Below are 23,691 nucleotides of genomic sequence, written 5' to 3'. Positions count from 1 at the left end.
CATTGATGACAGCCATGGGAACTTAACTCCTGTTTATATCAATTAGCTGATGGTAAAACTGGCTTTGTGATATGTTGTTTCACTTATAGACAAAGAATCTATTGAAGACTTAAGTGAGGACTTACTGTACTGAGCTAAGGTTTTACTGGCACTCTCAATTTTAATGCTCAGGTCAACAAGGGAGGTTCTGTGATAATTCCCACTTCGCAGATGAGGAAACTGAGGTTCAGGGGTGAAATGACTTGCTTCAGTCAAATGCTGGGTGACAGAGGTAAGATTTGACCCCGGATCTCTCTGACTTCAGTGCCCTGCTTCTATTTGCTACGTTACCGTTTACAGACCACTTAGGACCTCTCTTACAGGATCTCTTATAAGATCTCTTAAAATCTCTTACAGGGTCTTAAGGGAGGCAGTTAAGGCAGGTTGGGGAGATAAGGAAAGAGTTCTAAGGTCACATCTGAAGACAGGAGTTAAAGAAGGGGAATGAGACCATTTTAGGATGAAGGGAAGGATAGGCAAGTGTACGACAATACCAGCCACTGGGAAAGGGGACAGTCCACTCTACCATTTCTGGATGCCTCTCCCCCTGACAGGCAGATGCCCACTGACCCACTGTTTAAGAGAAATGTATGAAGTGCCTCTATGTGCCACGCACTGTGCTCGGCTCTAGGGACACAACCCAAGGACAAGACAGACATGGAGCTACTCAGAGAGAGTTTACTATTTGTTGAGGGATATGGAAAAAAAGGAACCAACAGGTAAACAAATTAACTACAGATGATGACTAGGGTATTATAGGATACAACAGGGTGCTCAGACAAAGAGTAATGGGGGAGGGGTCTACTTCAGGATGGTCAGAGAAGGTGCCTTGGAGGAGGTGACTCTTCAACAGACTCCTTAGAGTAAGAAAGAGTCATATGCCAAAAGAACTGGGTACACAGAAAACTAGGCAAAGGAAACAACAGTGTAAAAGCCCGAAGGAGGCAGACTCTGCATCTGAGGTGGTGGGAGGCCAGAAGGCCTGCACGCAGTACAGGAGGGGAGAGAGAACGGGGAAGGTGAGAGGAGGGGAAGCAAATGTCAGCTGAGCTTATCTGCAGACAACTGCTCTTGGCGGACTAACGAGGCTGGAACTCTGCTGGAGGGAAGGAGTCAAGCCTGTGGAAGCAAGTGGTACAGGCAGGTGGGAGGGGGAACCGACATGCAGTGGGAGGCACAGGCCCCATCGATGCCTCAGGCCCTTACCGGATAAGCCCATCCTCAGCAGCACTCCAGAATGTGTTGGGCCACATGGGTGCCGTGGCAATGCGCTTCACCCGGTTTGTGTGGTCTCCAAACATGTGGATCGTTTCCTTTACTGTCAGGTCGTGGACATGCACCTTGGAGTCGGCTGCCCCCGTGATCAAGATGCGGTCCCCAGCGTGAGGCAGGAACTGCTCCGGAGAGATGGAAGGAGAGATTGGCAGGTGGTGGAGGTAGGGTCGGCCACGGAAGGAGACTGGCCTGGATGTTAGCACCCTCTTTCCCTCTCCGATTGGGTAAGAAAATGAGCCCATCCAAGACAGCCCACCAAGAAAACTCTGGACTTCGAACATCAGTCCTTATGCCTAAAGGTCAAAGTTGGGGCAAACACCTTTACTTTGCCAGAATAGTCCGGACCTAGGCCAAGTGGACTACCCAAGGTAACTTTTTCCTTTGATTCTTCCACAGGTAAGAGCCAAGTGAATGATAATCACAGCTGTTACCATTTACTAAGCATTTACCATGTGCCAGACAACAGGGCAGGTAATTTACCTTACTGATCATTAAACCAACCCCATTAAAAACTGAGGTTTGGCACTGACATTCCACAGGACTGCGTTCAAACTCAAGTCTGTCTGACTCCCCTATGTTGTACTGCTTCATAACCACAGCTGTGGTACTGCTGCATAACCATTAGCTGTGAATAGCCTGGGGGCTACTAAATTAGTCCTAAAATGAAAAGAACTTCCACTGTTTTCAGGGAATCGGTGTTTTAAACTGGTTCAAGTATTTCTGGAGAACAATCTGGCAATAGGTAGCAAAGATAAAAACTATTTCTATCTTTTGACCCAATAACTCTGAAAGAAAAAAGGGACCCGTACGGAAATGCTCAGAGCAGCACTCATGGTAATGACAGATGCTGGGATAGGCTCCATCATCAGACCTTCCGTAAGGGCTAAGCACCAAGAACCCCACCATTCTGATGCAGTTGAGCACAAAATACTCCAGATGACAAAACAGCTACACCCATAGTCTGAATAATAGTTTTTTAAAAGTTGGGCTGTTCTAGCATCTAGTTTTGACGCAAAAAAAATATATAGGTGTGGTGTTGAGTTCTTCTGCTTTCTTGAGTTCAGAAGATTAAATTATCTCTTTTTATGCATTGAATAGTTTCTCGCAACCCACAACAAGGCTGAATGGGTGCTGGGGGGAGGGCATTACTCTGTATTTAAATAATTGGAGTACCACTTGACTTAAATGTTCACCCAAAAGCAACAATTCACTTTTCCCATGTACACTTCTCTAATGGTTCACTAGGACAAGGACTAGAAGAAATAGATTGAATTTAGTAATTTTTAGGGACAAATAATAGTCTTTAATCCTGTCTGGAAACAGCATGTACTCCATACACAAAAGAAACAGAGCCCTTGGGAAGCACTTGTGGCTGTTGCCACTTGTTATGCACTGAAGATGCCACCAGGGGGAGCTTGTGGGTTAAACACAGGGTAGGCAAAAGTAGGTTTACAGTTGTATGTGAAAGTTTATTCTTGTATTATTCTTTACTAATTATTGTATTATTTTCCATACGAACTGTAAATTTATTTTTGCCCACCAGAAGAGAGAAGAGCCCTTTTCCACACTTTTTTTTAAACAGAAGAGGAGGCTGGGGGGTCTGACTATAACTGCCTTGCTCAAGGTTTTACTATTAATTAGCGAATATCAAGGCCATTGTCAAATTCCGGTCCCTGAACTCAACATTTTGTGCTCTATGATGCCAAAATGATAGCTTAGGTTCTTTCCAGAGATAGGACCCCACAGACCCAAACTGGACTTAACACTTTTCAGGGGCAAAAGCAGTCTCTGCTATGCAAGAGGTGAATGAGCATCGTTCTGTCTTTAAAATAGCAGAAATTCCTCTACGGTTGGTCTCTGGGACAGATGCTGAGGATCACAATTTGGGAAAGAGATGGGGTTTAGGGAAATAAGTAGATTTTGAGCTCTGGAATCTGCCTTCTTCAGGTATCCTGTTATTTCTCTTGATATTAATTAGGAAAATATTTCTTGGATTAGTGAGGCTTTCCAAAGGATAGCCTCATTCTCACATATATCCATTATAGAATTTCAGAGCTGGAAAGATCTTTAAAGGTCATTTCCTCCAACCTTAAATCTGGCAGATAAAGTTCTCAGCAAGCAGAATACCTCAGTGCTAAGTGCATTTGCTATATCCTCAGAGGGCCCATTCTACCTTTTTCAAGTTACTCTAAGCATTAGGCAATTCTTCCCTTCATCAGGCCTACATGTGATTCTGTGGACTTAGAGCCATGTGTCATAGGTCTATTCTCTGAGATCAAAAGGGTCAAGTCTCATGTCACTTCCACAGAATAGGTCTTCAGGGTCTGAAGACGCTTTTAAGTCCCTTTCTCACCTTTCCTCGGCTCAACTCCCCTCCGCCAACAAATCAGCAGAACCATCTCCTACAAAAGGTAGAATAGCTAAAAAAAGTGCCTGTGCCAGGTAACATCAACCCTGTGGACCATTACTTCCTTTTTTAAAATTAAATGATTTATTCATGAATCTGAGGGATTTCCCTTAGCTGCTACCTTTTTTACAGATGAGCAAACAGGCTCAGAGTAGTTAGGTGATTTGCTTAGTCCACACAGCCTCCAAGGGGCAGACAAGGGAGTCACCCAGGTCTCCTGCTATCTAATATCTAAATTCATGCTCGGAACCATACCCCCCAGCATCACCACTCATACATATAAATTCATCTAGAGCTTACCTCTTGGCTCTGAGAGAGGAAGTAGAATATGGAAAAGAGATGGGGTTTCAGGAACCACCATTAGATACTCAGATCATCAACGTGTATGTGACCCCAGGGGGGACATGGGACATATACACATGCAAACACGACCATGTGCACAGCCCGGTCACCCCTCTCACTTGCTCTGTGGCTTATCCTGCTCACCTTGACAGAGAAGATATTTGCAGTGTGTCCTGTGTGCATGGAGAGCAGCTTCTTGTGGTGCAGCGGGTCCCACACAATTGTGTGCTGGTCATCGGAACCAGAGGCCAGCAAGCTGCAAACAGAGTGAGGGGTTCTGACCTCTCTCCTCAAGTTTGTGGAAGCCCTCCCCTAGCCCATGTTCCCAGATAATAAGGAGTTAGGCAACACAGAGCTTAAATAACAGTGTATGTCATAGAATTTAAGGCTATCTTGTAAATATTGGATGATCCCCTTCTATTTGTCCTCAGAATTTGCCGTTATTCCTTGAACTTTGCATTAGCTTATCAAAAAAAGAACATTTGGATGGTCATCCAATCTTCTATGGGTCTGAGCTTCACTGTTTTACTGTGTGTTGATAATGATGGACTAAGCTAAAGTATGTAGCAGAGGGCAGCAGTCTCTTTTCCCTTGGGTCCATTCTTTTCCTTAGATTTAGGAAGAGGATCTCCCAGCCTCCCCACTCCCTTTCTCTAGCACCCCCTAGGTGCTCTAGCTCATACTTACTCTCCTTTCTCATTCCACTCCAGACAGTTGACACATCCTGAGTGACCCTGGGGGAGCAAATGGAAAGGGACAAGAAGAGAGCCAGTTAGAGGTTCTCATGGGGAACTCAACACCAAGAAGTGGAACTCAACAGGTAAACTAACCTTTCCATCATCAACGTTTTCCAGGTGCATGTGAGTGACCAGAATTGAATTAAACTGCCTGGCATCTTACAATATATAAAGTACTTTCATTTTCATGACCTTGCTTGATACTAAACACCCCTAAGTCATAAAGGGCAGGTTTCATCGATTCCATTTTGCAGAAAAGTAAAATGAAGTTCAGATAATAGTGAGTAATAGAAGTAAGGTACAAACAAGTTTCTGTTCCTATCACTAGAAGGGACATGTCAACCGTCCCTTTGAGGGAAAGCCCCTTGGCCACAGAAAATTTGCCCAGAGAAGCATCCGATCCAAGGGCAGCCAATGAACTAGAAGGCTGATCTTTCATTCATTTGGTATATACTTGATTTATTGAGTGCTCACTACATGCCAGGTTCTGTTCAGATGCTGGGGGTACAGCAGTGTACAAATCGAAGTCCCTGATCTCTTGGAGCTGACTTCCAGTAGGTGGAGCCTGGTATAGTAAGGAACATTAGGCCAGTGTCTTGAGCTTGGGGATTTGAATTAAGAAACATGGAGAAACTGAGGGAGTTAACAGATGCTGAAGTTGAAAGCGTGCACAGAGAGAAATCATGGCAAAGCTGGAATTATGAGGAAACAGGATCCGTGAAATGCAGAAGGTGTGCAGTAGCAGACACAAGTCTTACATGAGAGAGCGAGAAAACAAGTCACTAGGCATTCCTACCTTTCTTTCTATTTCCTCCCCCTTTCTCTTTCCTAGTGACACCTTGATTTTCATTTAATTATCTCCCTGCCCAAGTTAGGCTATGTGTTTCAGGAAGGGTAAACCCACTGTTCTCTCCGCACTGGTAGGTTCAGAAACTTAGGCCTAAGCCAAATTGGACATGGTATTCACTTGGGCACAGAAAGTGGCTCAGAAATGAGCCTGTGACCCCAATCAGATGTAAGGGAGACAGCTGCTGGGAGCTTCTGGGAAAGGAGTTTTCTCATTCTCAGGAGTCTCTGAAAGAGATGCCTTTCCTCTGGATGCTGGGAATAGTGATGTGACATTTGGAACTGCCACCGTGAGGGAAGCCAGCTTGAGAGTAAAAGCGACAGAGAGGAAAGCCCAGCCCAGGGAATCATAGAAAAATGGATCCCGAGTGACCAAAGTAACCAACCCAGATGCCTACTCTACTCCTGGACTTCCGCTTCCGTAGGCCGGTCAGTTCATTACTGTTTAAGACCGTGTGAATTGGGTTGTCCCTGTGGCCCAAAGCATCCTAACTGAAAAACTCGAACTCATTCTTCAGATTTCAGTTCACAGGCAGTTCCTTCAAGATGCCTTTCCGTCATGTATATTTGGGAGGGAGGTACACCCTTCTTGTGGCTCCAGGTGGACGCAGTGTTTGCTTCACCAGACAGCCCTGAGAAGACAGGCTCTTGTGTATTGTGTGCACTGCACGTCCAAGGCCAGGTACAGTCCCTGGCACACATCTGCTGCATAAATGAACAAATGAATACAGCAGGACTAATGGAAACAGTGAAGAGATAAAACAAACTGAATTCCCTATCAGTCAGAAAAGGCCTTTCCTCTGCTTCTTCCCACTTACTCTTTGTTCAATAAAAATTCTCGTCTGGGTTGAACCTCATTTCTTTCCAGGTTCCGCACCGCCACACGTTACAGACACATTTACTCTGTTCAGACCTGAGGCCTCTCACTTTTCCATGGCGCTTGGTTGAAACCCCACGCATGGCGTTGGTCACTCTTTCTGGGTCAGAATCATTTCTGTCCTCAGCCCTCTCATTCTTTCACAAGGCTGTAAATTACTTATGCTGGGGGTCATACCTTCTGTTTGCAATTTCCCAGAGTACCGAGGGCCTTGAGAGATCGCTGCTAACTGAGGGCTTACAAAGAGCTAGAGACAGTGCCAAGCACTTGTGGTAGGTAGAACAATGAATGGCCCCTACAGATAACCATGTCCTGATCCCCTGGAACCTATGAATATATTAGGTGGCAAAAGGGACTTTGCAGATGTGATTAAGATTAAGGTCCTTGAGATTGGAAGATTATCCCAGAATATTCAGGTGGGCCCAAAATAATCATACAAGTCCTTTAAAATTAGAGCTTCCTTGGCTGCAGAGAACAGAGAGATGTAGGTGTGAAAGGGACTTGACCTGCTGGCTTTGGAGATGGAAAACAGGGTCATGAGCCTAGAAATGCAGCAGCCTCTAGCACTGGGGAACTGCAGCACAGCGCTGTCAGGACCTTGCTTTCAGCCTGGTGAGACCTCTGTTAGACTTCTGACCTACAGAACTGTAAGGTAATAAACCTGTGTTGTTTTAAGACACTAAGTTTGTGATAATTTGTTACGGCAGCAATAGGAAACTCTATATCCATTATCTTGTTTAGGAAACAGGTATCATTACTCATTTCATGGGTAAGAAAAACGATGTTCAGAGAGGTTAGATAACCTGCTGTGACACTGTGGTTTACAATAAGAAATCTATATTTGGTCTTCATTCCCATTTAGGGCACAAAACTCCTAAAACCCTTGGAATTTCCTAAGTATTAAGAGTGATAAAGGTGTCTTGATATTCATAACAAACTCTGTTAAACCATACCTGAGTTTACTAATGAATTGACTTTTGGAAAGCACCAAAGGATGGGAGCTGGTTGCTAAGGGAACCAACCACATAATTGGGAGGTTGGAACTTTCAGCTCTATCTCTCAGACCTCCAGGGAGGTTGAACAGATCACCAATAGCCAATGATTTACTCAATCGTGCCTATGCAATGAATCCTCTATAAAAACCCAAAAAGGCAGGGTTCAGAGAGCTTCTGGGTTGATAAGCCCATGGAAGTTTGGGGAGAGTGGCATGCTCAGAGAGGGCATGGAAGCTCTGTGCTCCTTCTCACATACCTTGCCCTATGCATCTCTTCCATGTGGCTGTTCTTGAATTATATCCTTTTATAATAAAATGGTATCCCAGTAAGTAAAACCAGTAAGTACCTGTACTGCTTTTGATCCATGGTGGGGAGTCTGTGGATGCAGAAGGTAGACTCTATGGCACTGATCTATGCCGTTTTATATAGGGGACTTGAGCATCCACAGATTTCTGTATCTGTGGGGGTCCTGAAACCAACTCCCTGCAGATACCGAGCACAGTTAAGTCTTTGGGGAGTCAAAAGTTAAACACGGATTTTCGACTGCATGAGGGGTTGGTGCCCTTAACCCCTTGTGCTGTCCAAGGGTCAACTGTATTGACAAAAATATTAACAAAGGGCTTCATAAGTTAGAACATGTGTTTGGGAAGCTACTTTACAAGAAAGAGTGTTTAAGGGAAGTTATTTTGGCCTTGATAAGTAAGGCTAGATGAGACATAAATACATAATTTACAATTATGTTGACAAATACAATATGTAGAAAATATGCCTATGGCATACCAGAATCAAAACGTGGGTAAAAAGAAGCGGGTAAAACTTCACATGTGTAAGGAGTGGAGAGGAAGGACTGTTTCGAGATGGCTCCTGGAGAGGGGCAGACCCTGTGAGCCTGCCGGGGCCCTGGAGGGTGTGCACTCAGAGTGAGCCTGGCACACCAGGGACCTGGGGAGACAAAGTGCTACGGAGGAAGACCCCGCAATAAAAGCCCCAAATCTCATTAAAGTTCCAAACTCCAACCTAACTCTTAGTTCCTGTTTATCTTTATTAAATATTCATTATAATTACTGTGTATTATCGGTCCCTGTACTTTGCTAGGTAGCCTGGTGTACGGGGGAAAAGGAGGTAAAGAGAAGCATTTTATCATCGTAGGTGCATAATAATGATAAAAAGCAAATGGACTTTTCATTGGTTTTATTACTACTTTTAAACTCTCTACAGACTATGTACCCCAGTATAGCCTGTACTGTGCTCACCTTAGTATTCCACTGTTAGGTAGAACACCAGATATTAATATATATGATCTCATTATCGCTCCTTTTTATAAGTAAAACCAAGTCTCAGACAATAAATAACTTAACCAAGGTCACACAAATGCTAAGTATCAGAGCCCAGATGGGAACCCAGGTCAATACGGCTCCAAAGTCTTCAGCTATGTTGGACTACATCAAACATCACCCTATTTCCACTTGTATTAAAAAAAGACCTCATTGCTACCATCACCTTAGAGAACTGTTTGGTAGTTTTATATAAAGTTAAGCTGGTATCTACCCTATGACTCAGTAATTCTATTCCTAGGTGTTTATTGGAGAGAAATGAAAACATCTGCCCACACAAAAACTGATTTAAAAATATCCTTAGGTGCCTTATTTTTAAAAGCCCCAAACTGTAAATAACCCAAATGGTCATCAACAGGAGAACAGATAAACAAAATGTAGTACATCCATACAGCGAATCACTACTCATCAATAAAAAAGAACAAATGAGCCCTGGCTGGTGTAGCTCAGTGGATTGAGCACAGGCTGCGAACCAAAGGGTCACCGGCTCGATTCCCAGTCAGGGCACATGCTTGGGTTGCGGGCCAGGTCCCCAGTAGGAGGCGCATGAGACACAACCACACATTGATTGTTTCTCTTTCTTCTTCCCTTCCCCTCTCTCTAAAAATAAATAAATACGATCTTTAAAAAATGACAAACTATAGATACGTGCAACAACACAGATGAAACTCAACAAATATGCTAAGCAAAAAAGCCCAAGCACATAAAAATATAGACTATAGAATTCTATTTATATAAAGTGTAAGAACAGACAAAACTAATCTACGAAGACAGAAGCCAAAAAGTGGTCACCCTGAGGTAGGAAGGTTGACGGAAAGGGTACCACGGAACCTTCTAGGGAGACGCAGGTATGTTCTGTCTTGTGTGTGGTAGTTACACAAGTGTCAAAACTCATCTACCTCACTACTTGAGACATGTGCACTTTATTTTAATGTAAATCGCATCTCAATAAATCGCATCTCAATTGCTAATGTAACAATAGCAATAGGAGTAGCTAATATATACTAAGCACTTTCTCACCACGTACAGGGACAATACTGTGTCCTTTATACGTGCTTTTACAACTACTTTGTGATAGAAACACCAATACTATCCTCATTGTCCAGACAAGGAAAGGTTAATACCCCATACTGCGTGAACAGCATAGCCAGAACGTGAGCCCAGGTCTGACAGATTCTAGAGCTTGGCTCTTCACCACGATGCCATACCTACCTTCTTAAATCCTGGGCTGTCTCTATGAAAGTCTGCCTCCCTGCTGTGTGCCTGCCAGTACTCCACTGGGCTGGGAGAGCGGGTCAGACAGCCACACCTCCAGTCCGCACAGAGCCGGCTCGGCTTTGTTTCCTCCTCCTCCTCTCCTCCAAACCCAGAACATCAGCCTTTTCCCTATGTCACTACGACCTCCTTGCGAGCATCACTTCAAATGGCTATAGAATATTCCTCCAAAGGTTAAACCATATTTATTTTTACCTTAGTGTTGCACAAAATTTTGGTGAGTTGATGTGTTTTGAAAGTCCAGTAGGAATAAAACATTTATAAGGTGACTGAGTGGCCCAGACTGGGCACACTGTCATGGTTTTTTGCTTTTGACTGGAAATACATAAAATCTGTGTTGTAACCTTAGGTATATCCCATTCTGTTCAGGAGCTCAGATGGGTAGTCATGGTATAGAAAAGTGTATTGAAGTGGGAAACATTAACAAACATGATTTACTAGACAATAATCTGTCAAAATGTGGGATCCAATCCTTTACCCAGTGAGGACAGGGGTAAAATTACAAGTCAGTCTTGCTAGGGGAAAAAGGTGGGGCCCACTGCATGAAAGGAATAAAAAAAAAAGAGAAGCAAAGAACTAGGAAGTCTGCAAGTCAATGTGCATCCTGGTACAACCAAAGGTACTTCTTACAGGAGGAAGCTGAGGACATGGGGCTGGTCCACGAGAGGCGGAACTGTGAAGTGAAAGAGCTGTCTGGTTCAGCCCCAGCTTGGCCTCTTCCTAGGTCTGTGGGAGGTCACTTAAGGTTCCCAGAGCTTCAGGTTCTTCATGTGGAAATGGGGATGTGTGATAATGTCAACTGGACAAGATCACTGCGAAGATCAAGTGATGTAATATGTGCAAGGGAGCTAGCACACTTTGTCACATTTTGGCAAATGCTGGCTCCCTGGAACTAGTCCTCAGGATCTTCTTTTGCTAGTCTGTGTTCTTCTAGACCCCACTCTCAAAGACCCCTCCCACATGGCTAGGGTACTCACAAAGGATATACATCTTGAACAAATATATTCCTTCCTATTTACTTACTTTTTCAAAAGGGTTATTTCTGCAGCTATTAAATTGCTTTTCTAAGTTCTGACTAAACAGATAATTCATTTATTCAATACCCATTATGTATTAGGTACTGGGAGAAAAGAAAATAAATAGTAGGATAAACAAAGACAGGTCTGTGTCTATGGCAACATGAAACAAAGTTCTACTGTAACAGAGGAAGGAGAGACGTATCCTAGAAGAAGACGGGCTTTAGGAACAAACTTAAAGGACCTCTGAGGACACTGTCTGGCTGGCAGACCAAGTCCGTGACCCAGTGTGCATACATGTAAGTACCCTCTCTTAACTGCATCCCAATCATATGCACATTTAACTTACCCACTGACTTCAGGCCTAAACCCTTGTATAATGAAGTTCTACCTAAAAGGTCAATGTCAAAGAGCATGAGAGAGATGTTCAGTAGAGCCTCCACAAGAAATGCCGCCCAGGAAAGATAGAGAGCAGATGGCCACATGCTTCTCTATAACTCCCTAACAGTGTGGATGTGAGTCTGAGCAAGATTTAGATGCAAAATCCAGAAAGCATTCATTGAATACCTACTAAATGTCAGGGCAAGTGCTAAGTTTTCGTATGCACCAAGTCACTTAAACTTCACAATACGTGCTTACTACATGTGTTAAGGTTATGTAGGTACATTATTAAAACAGAGTGGAGAGAGTCCTGAAAGCAGATAAGACTTGTGAGAATTCTTCATGTGCCCTCTATTCACTTCAAGATCTGATACTTATAAAGCCAGAAAGATCTCAATATCCTGACATCTCCATAAAATCTTTCCTTTTGTTGCTTCTTTAATCTACCTCAATGGTTTCTCAAATGTATTGTGCGCCTAAGAATTACTACATGGAATAGTAATGACTAAAATTTAGCTTACTATGTGTCAGGCCCTGTCCTCTTCACATAATTACTCTTGAAAATCTGTTAAACTGTCCATAAAGGACAGCAAATGTGGTTTTGTGTGTCCAAGCTGTGTTTCCCTCAGCAAGTTCTTTAACCCTTCTGTGCTTTAGGTTCTATGTGTGTGAGGACAGAGATGACATATATCACCTCATAGGGTGGTTGTGGAAAATTAATCAATATTTGCAAAGCACTTCAGTCACTTTGCTGAATAGCAGAACTGGAAATCAAATCCAAATCTGTTCTTTCCATTGCACCGTGATAATTCAAGATTTAAAGTACAGCCTGGTGTGAACTGAGATTGCTGGGGAAGGAAAAATCCTAGAAGTGATAAAAAAAAAAAGGGGGGCAATTTAAAACATATTTCAACCTCTATGTTTTACCTAAAAACCTTAGTGGAGCAAGTTAATAACCATAATTCATGTTTAGGAGTATTTCCTTACACTGAGCCTGTATCTGCTATCTATCCTTGAGAAGTCTGTTTATTCATCCAGCCTTTTCTTTGAGCAACTACTATATGCTAAGGCCATCACGGTAAATAGGACATACAACATGTGAATCAGTATGAGTTCAGAAAGAAAATAAACCATAATATTGGGATATACTTTAGACACAGTGGTCAGGGAAAGCCACTTTGATGAAGGATCTTTGAAACAAAATTTGAATACTGAGAAAAAGCAAGTGACGAATATCATTAGGAAAAGCATACCATGCATAGGGAAGAACAAGTACAAGGTAGAAACATGTTCGGAATGCTGGAGAAACAGAATGAAGGCCACTGTGGCTAGAGCATAGTGATAAAGGGGGAAGACTAAGCGAGGCAAAATGAGCTCAGGGAGGTGAGACCAGATCCTCAGGGTGTCTTACAGGCCATAGCAAGAAGCTTTATGAGGCCAGGAATTGTGCTGGTCTTATTCATTGCTGTACTTATCTCCCAGAGTCTAGAATATTGTTGGCATATTGTAGGCACTCGGCATTTACTTGAACATATAACTGAATTAATGACCCCTAGTTCTGCCCTCTGGGGCTTCAGAGCATGAATTTACTCCATCATCTAAAGTGGAGGTTGGCACTTTTCTGCAAAGAGACAGACAGTAGATATTTTAGGCTTTGCAGGCCACACGGACTCTTTACAATTGCTCAGTTCTGCTCCTGCACCATTAAGACAGCCATAGATAATACATTCATGAGTGTGGCTGTATTCCAATACAATTTTATTTATAAAAGTAGGTGGCAACACTTTCAACCTAATCTCTATCAAATTCCCATCTGCTTTCTCTGTGGAAATTCACAAACTGACCCTAAAACTCACGTGTAAACGCAAGGGACCAGAATAGCTAAAACAATCCTGAGAAAGAAAAAGTTGGAAGACTCAGAATTCCCAATTTCAAAACTTCCTACAAAAAACAGCATTGTGCCGACATAAGGACAGACATTTAGATAAATGGCATAAAGTCAAGAGCCCATAAGTAGGTCCTTACATTTATGACCAATTGATCTCCAACAAGACTGCCGAGACAATCCAGTGGGAGAAAGAACAGTCTTTTGAACAAATGGTGCTGGGACAACCGGATATCCAAATGCAAAAGACTGAAGTATTCATTCGTGCTAAATCATGGATGATTCTTAAAAATATTATGCCAGCCCTGGCTGGTGAGGCTCAGTGGACTGAGTGCTGGCCTGCAAACCGAAAGGTTGCTGGTTTAATTCCCAGTCAAGGCACATGCCCGGGTTGCAGGTCAGGTCCCCAGTTGGGGGCATGCAAGAGGCAACCAACCAATGTTTCTCTCACACATCAATGTTTCTCTTTCTTCCTCCCTTCCCCTCTCTCCAAAAATACATACATACATACATACATACATACATAAGTACATAAAAATATTTTTAAAAATCCCAGTGCTTACAGCTCTTTTTGAATTTGTCTAGTAGGTCTTCCTCTCTTTACCAGAAGAAGAAAGAAAGAAGAAAGAAGAAAGAAAGAAAGAAAGAAAGAAAGAAAGCCATCATGCTAAGTAAAGAAGCCAAATATGAAAAGCCACATATTGTATGATTCCATTTATATGAAATGTCCAGAACAGGAAAATTCAGAAGCAAAATGCAGATTAGTGGTTGGAGTAGGCGATGGGAGTAACTATTAATATGAGTAAAGGATTTCTTTTGGGGATGATAAGAATGTCTGGAATTAGATAGTGGTGGTGGTCTCACAACTTCATGAATATATTATATAAAAACCAATGAATTGTACACTTAAATAAAATAAAAAAATAAACTTAAAAAAGAGGCCAAAAGTGATGAGTGGTGTGGCTCAGTTGGCCGGGCATCAGCCCACAAAGCAAAAGGTCACCACTTTGATGCCCAATCAGGGCACATGCCTGGGTTATGGGTTCAGTCTTTGGATGGGGCATGCACAAGAGGCAACCAATTGATATTTCTTTCTCACACCAATGTTTCCTCCCTCTCTTCCTTCCTTCCCCTCTTTCTAAAAATAAATTTTAAAAAATCTAAAAAAAGAAAAGGAAAGGAAAGGAAAGGAAAGGAAAAGAAAAGAAAAGAAAAGAAAAGAAAAGAAAAGAAAAGAAAAGAAAAGAAAAGAAAAGAAGCCAAGGAATATGTGTCAGGCTGGATTTGGCCTGCAGGCCATAATTTGATCCCTGATTTCAACGACAGTCCTTTAAATCTCTCACAAAGTCAGATCTCCACTCTCTCTTTTTCTTCAAGGGTGACTATTTAATAAATTTGGTATCTGATTTACTTCTCTAGACTAATATTGTAAAAAAAAAATCTTTGACAAGTCTTTGTTAGAATCAGGTTATGCAATATCTGTTAGAAGTAGGTTACACTGTGAAACTGCCCTGGTCTACCAACTATATTAAAAAATAAACCAATCCAGTTTGATATGACTTGTTTCCAGTGAATTTTTATTCAAATTATATTATAAACTAAGGCAATCAAGCCAGACTGTGAAGGTGAGATATCTAATGTTTGCAACTTGTTTAAGGAAAATATTAAGAAGATACATAAGACAAGAGAATATATTCACCAAGCTAAGAACTATTTATTAAGCCCTTTAAAAAAGTAGATGCATGATTGAAGTAAAAAGAATATGACTATGGAGCCAGACAGCCTGATAAAAGTATTAATTTTCTACCATTTATGTGTCCCTGGAAATGCTTGGTTTTACTCTCCTTATTTGAAAAGTAAGGTTCTTTTCCTCACAGTGGAGTGGGAAGAAAGCCTAGGGTAGAGCCATAAAGAAGACCAGCATAAGGGCCAGGTGGACAAAGAGAATGCAAAGGTGTCAGGAAATTGACTGGAGGTGTAGGACGGAAAACAGAGAGGGTATACCTCAGAACCCAGATGAAGAACGTTTCACTGAGGAAGTGCCCAGTATTACCAAATACTCTGGGTCAAGCAAGATAAGGACTAAGAAGTGTCCACTGATTTAGGGCAGGAGCCCTTTTTGTGGTGTGTGGTGTAGATAAATAGAAGTGGGTTGAGGAATTGCAGTCATGTGCCACCTAATGATGTTTCAGTCGATGATAAACCACATATATGACCATGATATACCATATGGCTTAGTGTGTAGCTGGCTGTACCATCTAGGTTTGTGTAAACACACTCTAAGATGTTGCACAATAACAGAATCACCTAATGACGCATTTCTTACAACGTATCTCTGTCATTAAGCAGTGCATGTCTGTCCTGGGAAGTAAGGAAGTAAAAACACTAAGTACAGACTATTCTCTCAGTCTGGCTATGAAGGGGTAGAGAAATGGAAGGCTCTAGCTAGATGTGGATTTGGCAGAAAGGAAGGATTTTCTGAGATTAGAGAAGCTGGAGCATGTTTCATCCGAAAGGGAAAGAATCAGTAGAGAAAGGGAAGGTTAAAGATACAGGAAAGCTGAAAGGTTGTCTGGGGCTGGGGCTGTGCCAGATGACCGCAGCGGGACGATGACTGCAGCGATGAATCACGGAGTCTTAGGGGAAGACTTAGGGGAAGTGAAGTACAAGGCAGCATGTAGGAGGGCACAGAGGCGTTGACTGGGCTCATAAGACTTCCTGAGGACAAAGAATCATTGAGGCATGATAGATATATACACTCTTTATTCACCTACCAATATATCTTGGAAGTCACTTATATTGGTTCATAGAGTTTTTTTTCACAGCCGCATAGCACTTTATTGTGTAGATGAACCAAGATTTATTCAATGACTTTTCCATGTATGGATTCTTAGGAGTTGTTTCTAATAGTTTGTGATTACAGCAATACCACAATGAATAAACTTGTGCATATGTATTTTATTATTGCTGTATCTTCGGGGTAAAACCTAGAGGTAAAAGCGCTGGCCAAAGAGTAAATGTATATGTGGTTTTGTTAGATATTGCCAAATTTCCGTCTGTGGGAGTTGCACCATTTTGCCTTTCCAGAAGCAATGCAAGAGTGTCTGTTTCTCCACAACACATCAACAGTGTGTGGTTAAGCTTTTGAAATTTTAAAAAGATTTTATGTTATTTATTTATTATTTTTTAAAGATTTTATTTATTTATTTTTAGACAGAGGGGAAGGGAGGGAGAAAGAGAAGGAGAGAGACATCAACCCATGGCCGCTTCTTGTGTGCCACCCCCCAGCAGGGACCTGGCCCAAAGCCCAGGCATGTGTCTTAGACCGGGAACTGAACCGGCAACCCTGATTCGCAGGCTGGCACCCAACCACTGAGCCACACCAGCCAGAGCAGCTTTTGAATTTTTCAGTCATTCTGACAGATGAAAAATGGCATCTCAACATAGTTTTTTAAGTTACATTTCTCTTATGAGTGAAATACCTTTTCCATATGTTTAAAGGCTATTTTAATATAATTTTTGTCAACTTTGGTGTAACAAAGGATGGAAAATAAGAATTTATATAAGTACCTGCATATTTTTGCAAACAGAATAAGCACAGAATGGATAAGCAGAAACTAATGGAGTTGGTCACCTCTAGGGGGTGGAAGGTACAAAGTGAAGGATAGGGAAAGGAAAGTAACCCTTCTCTGGACCTTTTTGTAGAGTTCTTTACTTTTAGGACAAAGTTGGGGTTTTGTACATTCAAAAGGTAAAATTAAATCAACAAAGATGGGGAGGAGATGCCAACTAACCCAAGTAATTTTTAAACACAGTATTTTGACTATATATATCTTTTTCAACCGTATATCTTCTAAAGACAAAATAAACTTTAAGGAAATCTTGAACTCTAGTTAGTAGATCTGTCATTTGTGGTGACATTGCTGTGCAATTCTGTAATTATTTTGTGTATTTGTAAAATTGAGCAAATAAGTAACTATCAGTGCTGTTGGGATAATTTATCAATGTGAATATATAATAAATATTTATAATATTGATATAATAAATATATCAATGTTGTCACCTTCTCACTGTAGAAAAAGGAAATTCAAATATGGAATAGGGCCCTGGCTTGTGTGACTCAGTGGATTGAGTGCTGGCCTGTGAACCAAAAGGTTGCTGGTTCAATTCTAGGTCAGGGTACATGCCTGGGTTGCTGAACCAGGTCCCTAGTTAGAGGCTTGTAAGAGGCAACTGATCAATGTATCTCTCCTGCATTGATGTTTCTCTCCCTCTCTGTCTCCCTCCATTTCCCTCTCACTAAAACTAAATAAGAAGATATCACTTAAAAAAAAAAAAAAAAACAAATATGGAATAGGGAAAGGCAAAGAACTCTGAGCATACTGATAGTGGAATAAGCAATATCAGTATGAACTTTATAAATAAATATATATTTATTTCCAGCTCTGTCCTCTAAAAGGGTCCAGACGCAATGATACCTCAATAGCTATGAGCTATCTAGATACCATTCCCCACTGAATACCATTTCCCACTAAAAAGAACCAGGGATCCTTGGAGAAATAACTGACTCCAGGTCTGGGACAGGAAGTGTACAAAGTGAACCTACACCACCTTGTGCATAAGATAAACAGAAATATACAAAAAAAAAAAAAAAAGAAATAGAAACATATAGAAAGGACACAGGAGCCAACTTGAAAGGCTATGGGCCAAACCCATGAGCATCAGGATAATGAATTAAAACCCCCTAAATAAAAAATATCAGAGATTGCACTAGGGTAGAGGTGGGGAGAAAAGCACTTCATTCTAGCAAATTGCCAATCACTAAATGAAGAAATCATAGAGTTGGAAAATCACCATTTTGTAACCATTATACCACATCATACCAGTAATTGATGCAGGTAAGAATAATCAATGAGTGGTCTCATTGGTGGGTGTCATCTTGCAAAGTGAAAGGTTGCAGGTTCAATTCCCAGTGAGGGCACATGCCTGGGTTGTGGGTTTGATCCCCAGACGGGGAGCATATGAAAGGCAACCAATCGATATTTCTGTCTCATATCTATGTTTTTTTCCCTCTCTTTCTCCCCACCTCCTCTAAAAATAAATAAATAAAATCTTTAAAAGAATCAATGAGTGATTTAAACCATTGGGTGGAAATTTGATGGAGGACAAGATATTTGCACAGTGCAACAGTATTTCCTCACAGGTGAAGGGAAAAGTGGCAACACTGTAGTGGATAAACCTGGTAGGTATCACCTTAACCAAGACAGACAGACATCATATGCCACCTGATTCTGAGCACTGAGGAGGACACAGGGTGACTTAGGTAGTATTTCTGTCAAAATGCATTACCTAAAAGTAATCATGAGGAAATAATCAGATGAACCCAAACTGAGAGACATTTCTCCACAACGGTGAACACAATCTTCAGAAATGTCAATGTCATAAAAAAAAAAAAACAAAGGCTGAGAGCTGTTCCAGATTAAAGGAGACTAAAAAGAAAATGACAACTAAATGCAATGTGTGATCCTGGATTGAATCCTGAATCAGCAAAATCTAGAGGATATTATTGGAACAGTGGGCACAATTTGAATATGGACTGTGTATTAAATAATAGTGTTGTATGAGTGTCAAATTTCCTGATTTTGATAAATGTGTTCTGGTTAAATTAAAAAAAAAAAGAATGACCTTGTTCTTAGAAATACATACTGGTGTAGTTAAGTATGTACAGGACCTCAAGTCTGTAAGTTACTCTCAAATGGTTCAGGAGAAAAGTGCATTTGTGTGTGTGCTGGGGGAGGGGTGGAGACAGGGAAAGGGCAAATGCAGCAATGTTAACTATAATGAATTCAAGGAAAGGTTCATATGAGTGTTTTTGTATTATTCTTGCACATCTCTTGTATGTTTGAAATTGTTTCAAAACAGAAAGTTAAACATACTCATTAAGAAAATATAAAGAACTGTTATATAGTGGCAGCAATTGAGTAAAAGAGCCAGAGGGAGGTCAAGATTAGAAGACTGAAATGTAATATTAATTAAGATTAATTCTAAGATGTTCTGGTATGTAGATCAAATTACTTCTCTGCATTTCTTGAACATCTTTGCTGAGTGTTCCATGTCACCCTTTAGTCATACGTGCTAGTTTGTTTTGTCTCAGTGCGCTTTATCGTCATAACTGGACAGGAGCCAAATGCCCTGGAGTTCCAGGCTGTGGCCTGCAGTCCTCACTTTTTGGGGGGATATCTGCTTTCATTTTTGGTTGCATCACTAGGATCTTTAAAATCTACCTTAAAGTCCTGATCACACTGTGATTCATTCTATTTCTTTCACTTGTGGGATTTCTTGGCACTCTACGCACTCCCCAAAGGCAATCACAACTCACTTGCAGTCTTCCCATCTATATAACTTCTTTCCATCCAAATTACCACTATTTTAGTTCCAGTGACCCCATCACCTCTTCCCGAATCATTGCCATGGTCTCTTAATTGTCAGGCTGGCCCAGTTTAGGCTGTGGCCATCTTCATTTTAAAGCCAAGATTAATTTTTTTTTAAAAAAAGGTTAACTGTGAGCATAGCTCCCATGGTAAAAACCATTCAATGGCTCTCCATTGCCCTTAGGATAAAGTCCATATCTTACAACATCCTTTATTGTGGACAACCCACCATTACTCACTTCACTAACCTCATCTGTCATCCTTCTTCCACTTGTACTGTTTTTTTAAAGAAGAACCTTTTTTTTAGATTTTTAAAATTTGTATTTATTTATTTTTAGAGAGGGAGAAGGGAGGGAAAGAGAGGGAGAGAAACATCAGTGTGTGGTTGCCTCTCATGTGGCCCCCATTGGGGACTTGGACCGAAACCCGGGCATGTGCCCTGACTAGGAATTGAACCAGTGACCCTTTGGTTCGAAGCCTGAGCTCAATCCACTAAGCTACACCAGCCAGGGCTATCTGTTTTTTCAAACTGAATATCCTCTATTCTCTCTTGCATCATTCAGATGCTTTTTCCCCAGCCTACAATTTCCTCTCTACGCCTGCTCCCATATGTAGCTAGCTCCTCCCACCCATCTTTCAGGTATTAACCTAGACTACATTCATCTTTAGAAGTTGAGCTAAGATCTCTCCAGCCCATCATAATTAGAACCATATGGGCCCTCGCTGGTGTGGCTCCGTTGGTTGAGCATTGTCCCAAAAAGGCAAAAGGTCCCCAGTTTGATTCCTGGTCAGGGCACATGCCTGGCTTGTGGTTCAATCCCCTGTCGGGGTGTGTGTGAGAGACAACCCTGTTCGATGTTTCTCTCTCTCCTTGATGTTTCTCTCTCTCTCTCTTTTTCTCCCTCCTTTCCCCCTCTCTAAAAAACAAATAAATATTTAAAAAACTAGAACCACCTTGGCTGATGTGGCTCAGTGGATTGAGCACTGGACGCCAGTTTGATTCCTGGTCAGGGCACATGCCTAGGTTGTGGGCCAGGGCTCTAGTTGGGGGCATGTGAGAGGCAACCAATCAATGTATCTCTCACACATTGTTGTTTCTCTTCCTCCCTTCCCCTCTCTCTAAAAGTAAATAAATAAAATCTTAAAAAATTAGAACCATATGAATGTTTACCTAATTAAAAGTGAGTAAATGAAAAAGGAAAGGGCCTAACATAACAGTCAGATGCCAAGTTAAAGAAAAAATTTTTACAAGGTATCAGTCATGTCATCCATCCAAACATCCAGGTCAAAGAAAGAGGATAAAAAGTCTTTCCGATTCAGGTACAATGAGCAGCAATTTTAGATCATGATTTAGTTTAAATATGCAAACTGCCAAGACTTCAAAATGCCAAGGACAATTTCTTAATAAAAGAGAAAAGAACACATGGGACAACTGTACTTCTTGATTTAGTGCTTCCTGAGGAAGAAAGAGCTAGGAACCAAATAATTAGAGGTGAATGGAAATTGGTCATACGAAAACTTGTGGGTAGAAAGACAGAAGACAGCAACTCTCAGGAAAGAAGTATGAAAATTAAAGAATATTAGCTCAGGAAAGTAGTTTTTCAGAGGTTTAGGTAACTGGTAAGATGAATAAATGGAAAGAATATATAAAAAATAAAGTTATTCAAATTAACATGGGTGCTTTTTAAATAGTCACTTCTGTGGGTACAAATTCTACCAATATACAGAAAAGATAACAAGATACCAGAGACTGGCTAAACTCTGAATTTTAAAGTAACTCAAAATGAAAGCTAGAAAGTCAAAAAGTAAAAACCATGAGAGATTGTTAAGATGGAAGGTAAAGAAATAGTATTATTAAATAGGGATGAAGTTAAGAAAGCTAACTCTCATATTAAAAATCAAAAAAGACAATCAGCCCTGGCTAGTGTAGTTCAGTGGATTGAGCACCAGCCTGAGAAACAAAGGGTCACAGGTTCAATTCCCAGTCAGGGCACATGCCTGGGTTGAGGGCCAGGTCCCCAGTTGCAGATGTGGGACAGGCAACCGATTGATGTCTCTCTCACACATTGATGTTTCTCTCCCTCCCTTCCCCTCTCTCTTAAAAAAGTAAATAAATAAAATCCTTAAAATAAAAAAAAAACTTCCTTTTAAAAAAATTCAATCAAACCAACAGGTTTTTAGTGAGCATCTACTAAATATTCAATACTATATCCCATGAGTTCTCTTTAAGTTTCCTTTTGCATTTTTCAAAAGCGTGCATAGTAGTAAATTAGGAAATCTAGGAAAAAAGTTTCCTCCAGATAATAAAGAAAAAAACATGATCAATAACCACAAACAGGCAGGACATTTACTACTGATTTGTCCTCTTCTATTCCCACCCCTTCCCCCCATTAATCACCTCTTCTTATGCCAAAAATCAACCATTGTTAAGCAACATGGGGTCCACATGTGACAATGGGTTGAAAATAAAACAGGTAAGAAAATGGCTCTAAAGTGTTTTAAAATGACAGACGCCATCAAATCAGCATCAGAGGACTGGGATCTTAGAAAACTTTAAAAGCGTATAAATAACAAGAATAATAGCAGCTAATATTTGGATGCTATATACCATAAATTTTATATTATGCTGGGCACTGTGCTAAATACTTTACATAAATTAACTTATTTCTTTCTCCTCATAAACCTAAAAGACAAACAGGATACAAATATAATATTTAATTTTAGAGGTGAGAAAATGGGTACTTAGAAGTTAAAAGACTTATAATGGCATTTTTATTACTGCTTAAAGGGAGTCACAAACAGGCATCCTCTCCACCCTCAAACTAAGAAAGAGGGAAATAAAATAGCCTTTTGAGAATTAAGATCGTAAAAATCAGTACAGTTGAGATTTCTCTGTTCCTTAGTTTCCACACCATGTTCTCCTCAAGTTCTCCCACCTCTATGCCTATTCTTTCGTCTCCTGTGGGTTGAGGAAGAGAAGAAATAGGTAAAATGGGCAATCTCTCAATGTTCAAACACCTTGGTTCTTGGTTCTGGACCCTCTCCTCCTACTTTCTCCCCAAGTAATACTATCCAGTCATCCCATTTCATGGCTCTATAGACAGTGGTTCTCTAACATTTTGGTCTAAGAACCCTTTACACTATTAAAAATTATCGAGGCCCTAGCCAGGTGGTTCAGTTTGTTGGAGCATCATCCCATGCACCAGAGGGTTGCAATTTTGATCCCTGGCCAGGGCACATGCCTGGGTTACAGGCTCAATCCCTGATCAAGATCCTTGCTGGAGGCGGCCAATCGATGTTTCTCTCTCACATGGGTGTTCTCTCTCTCTCCTTTCCTCTCTTCTCTGGGATCAGTGAGCATATCCTAGGGTGAGGGTTTATATATTTTTTTAAATCCCTTTCCATTTAAAAAATTACTGAGGATTCCCCCAAAACTTTCATTTATATGGATTATATCTATAGATATTTACCATATTAGAAATGAAAACTAAAAATATTTCCTATTAATTTCATTTAAAAATACTAATAAAATAGTTAACACATTTTAAATGAAAAGTAACTATATCTTCCAAGAAAAAAGAATTTAATAAGAAGACTGGAATTGCTTTACATTTTGCAAAACTCTTTAATGTCTAGTTTAGTGTAAGATAACTGGGTTCTCATATCTACTTTTGTATTCAGTCTACTGCAAGATGTTATTTTCACTGAAGTATATAAAGAAAATCCAGCCTCACAAGGGTAAGCAGTTGGAATAGGGAGGGGTATTTCAATAGCCTTTTCAGAAAATTGGAGATACCTTTCTTTAATACTATATCAAAAACCATTCCACCAGTAATGGTTTCTTTTTTTAG

At 40.9% G+C, this 23,691-nt stretch overlaps 1 protein-coding gene and 1 non-coding gene across 5 annotated transcripts in view; one reads left to right on the top strand and one right to left on the bottom strand.

Annotated features, from left to right (window-relative positions):
- Positions 1-23,691, bottom strand: part of WDTC1 (WD and tetratricopeptide repeats 1) — a 65,118-nt gene that overhangs the window by 16,160 nt on the left and 25,267 nt on the right. For all 4 annotated transcript variants that reach the window (XM_028511138.2, XM_028511139.2, XM_036025574.1 and 1 more), the window contains 3 exons: positions 4,751-4,797; positions 4,208-4,319; positions 1,246-1,433 (listed from right to left, as the gene is read on the bottom strand). In XM_028511138.2, coding sequence (XP_028366939.1) covers positions 1,246-1,433; positions 4,208-4,319; positions 4,751-4,797 — 347 coding nt within the window. The remainder of the gene's footprint in view (positions 1-1,245; positions 1,434-4,207; positions 4,320-4,750; positions 4,798-23,691) is intronic.
- LOC114498279 lies at positions 13,963-14,025 on the top strand. Its single transcript, XR_003684716.1, has one exon. It is a non-coding gene; the product is annotated as a U7 small nuclear RNA (small nuclear RNA).

Source organism: Phyllostomus discolor, chromosome 5, assembly GCF_004126475.2.
Source record: "Phyllostomus discolor isolate MPI-MPIP mPhyDis1 chromosome 5, mPhyDis1.pri.v3, whole genome shotgun sequence".
Lineage (NCBI taxonomy): Eukaryota > Metazoa > Chordata > Mammalia > Chiroptera > Phyllostomidae > Phyllostomus > Phyllostomus discolor.
This window is presented reverse-complemented; position numbering and strand designations above follow the sequence as displayed.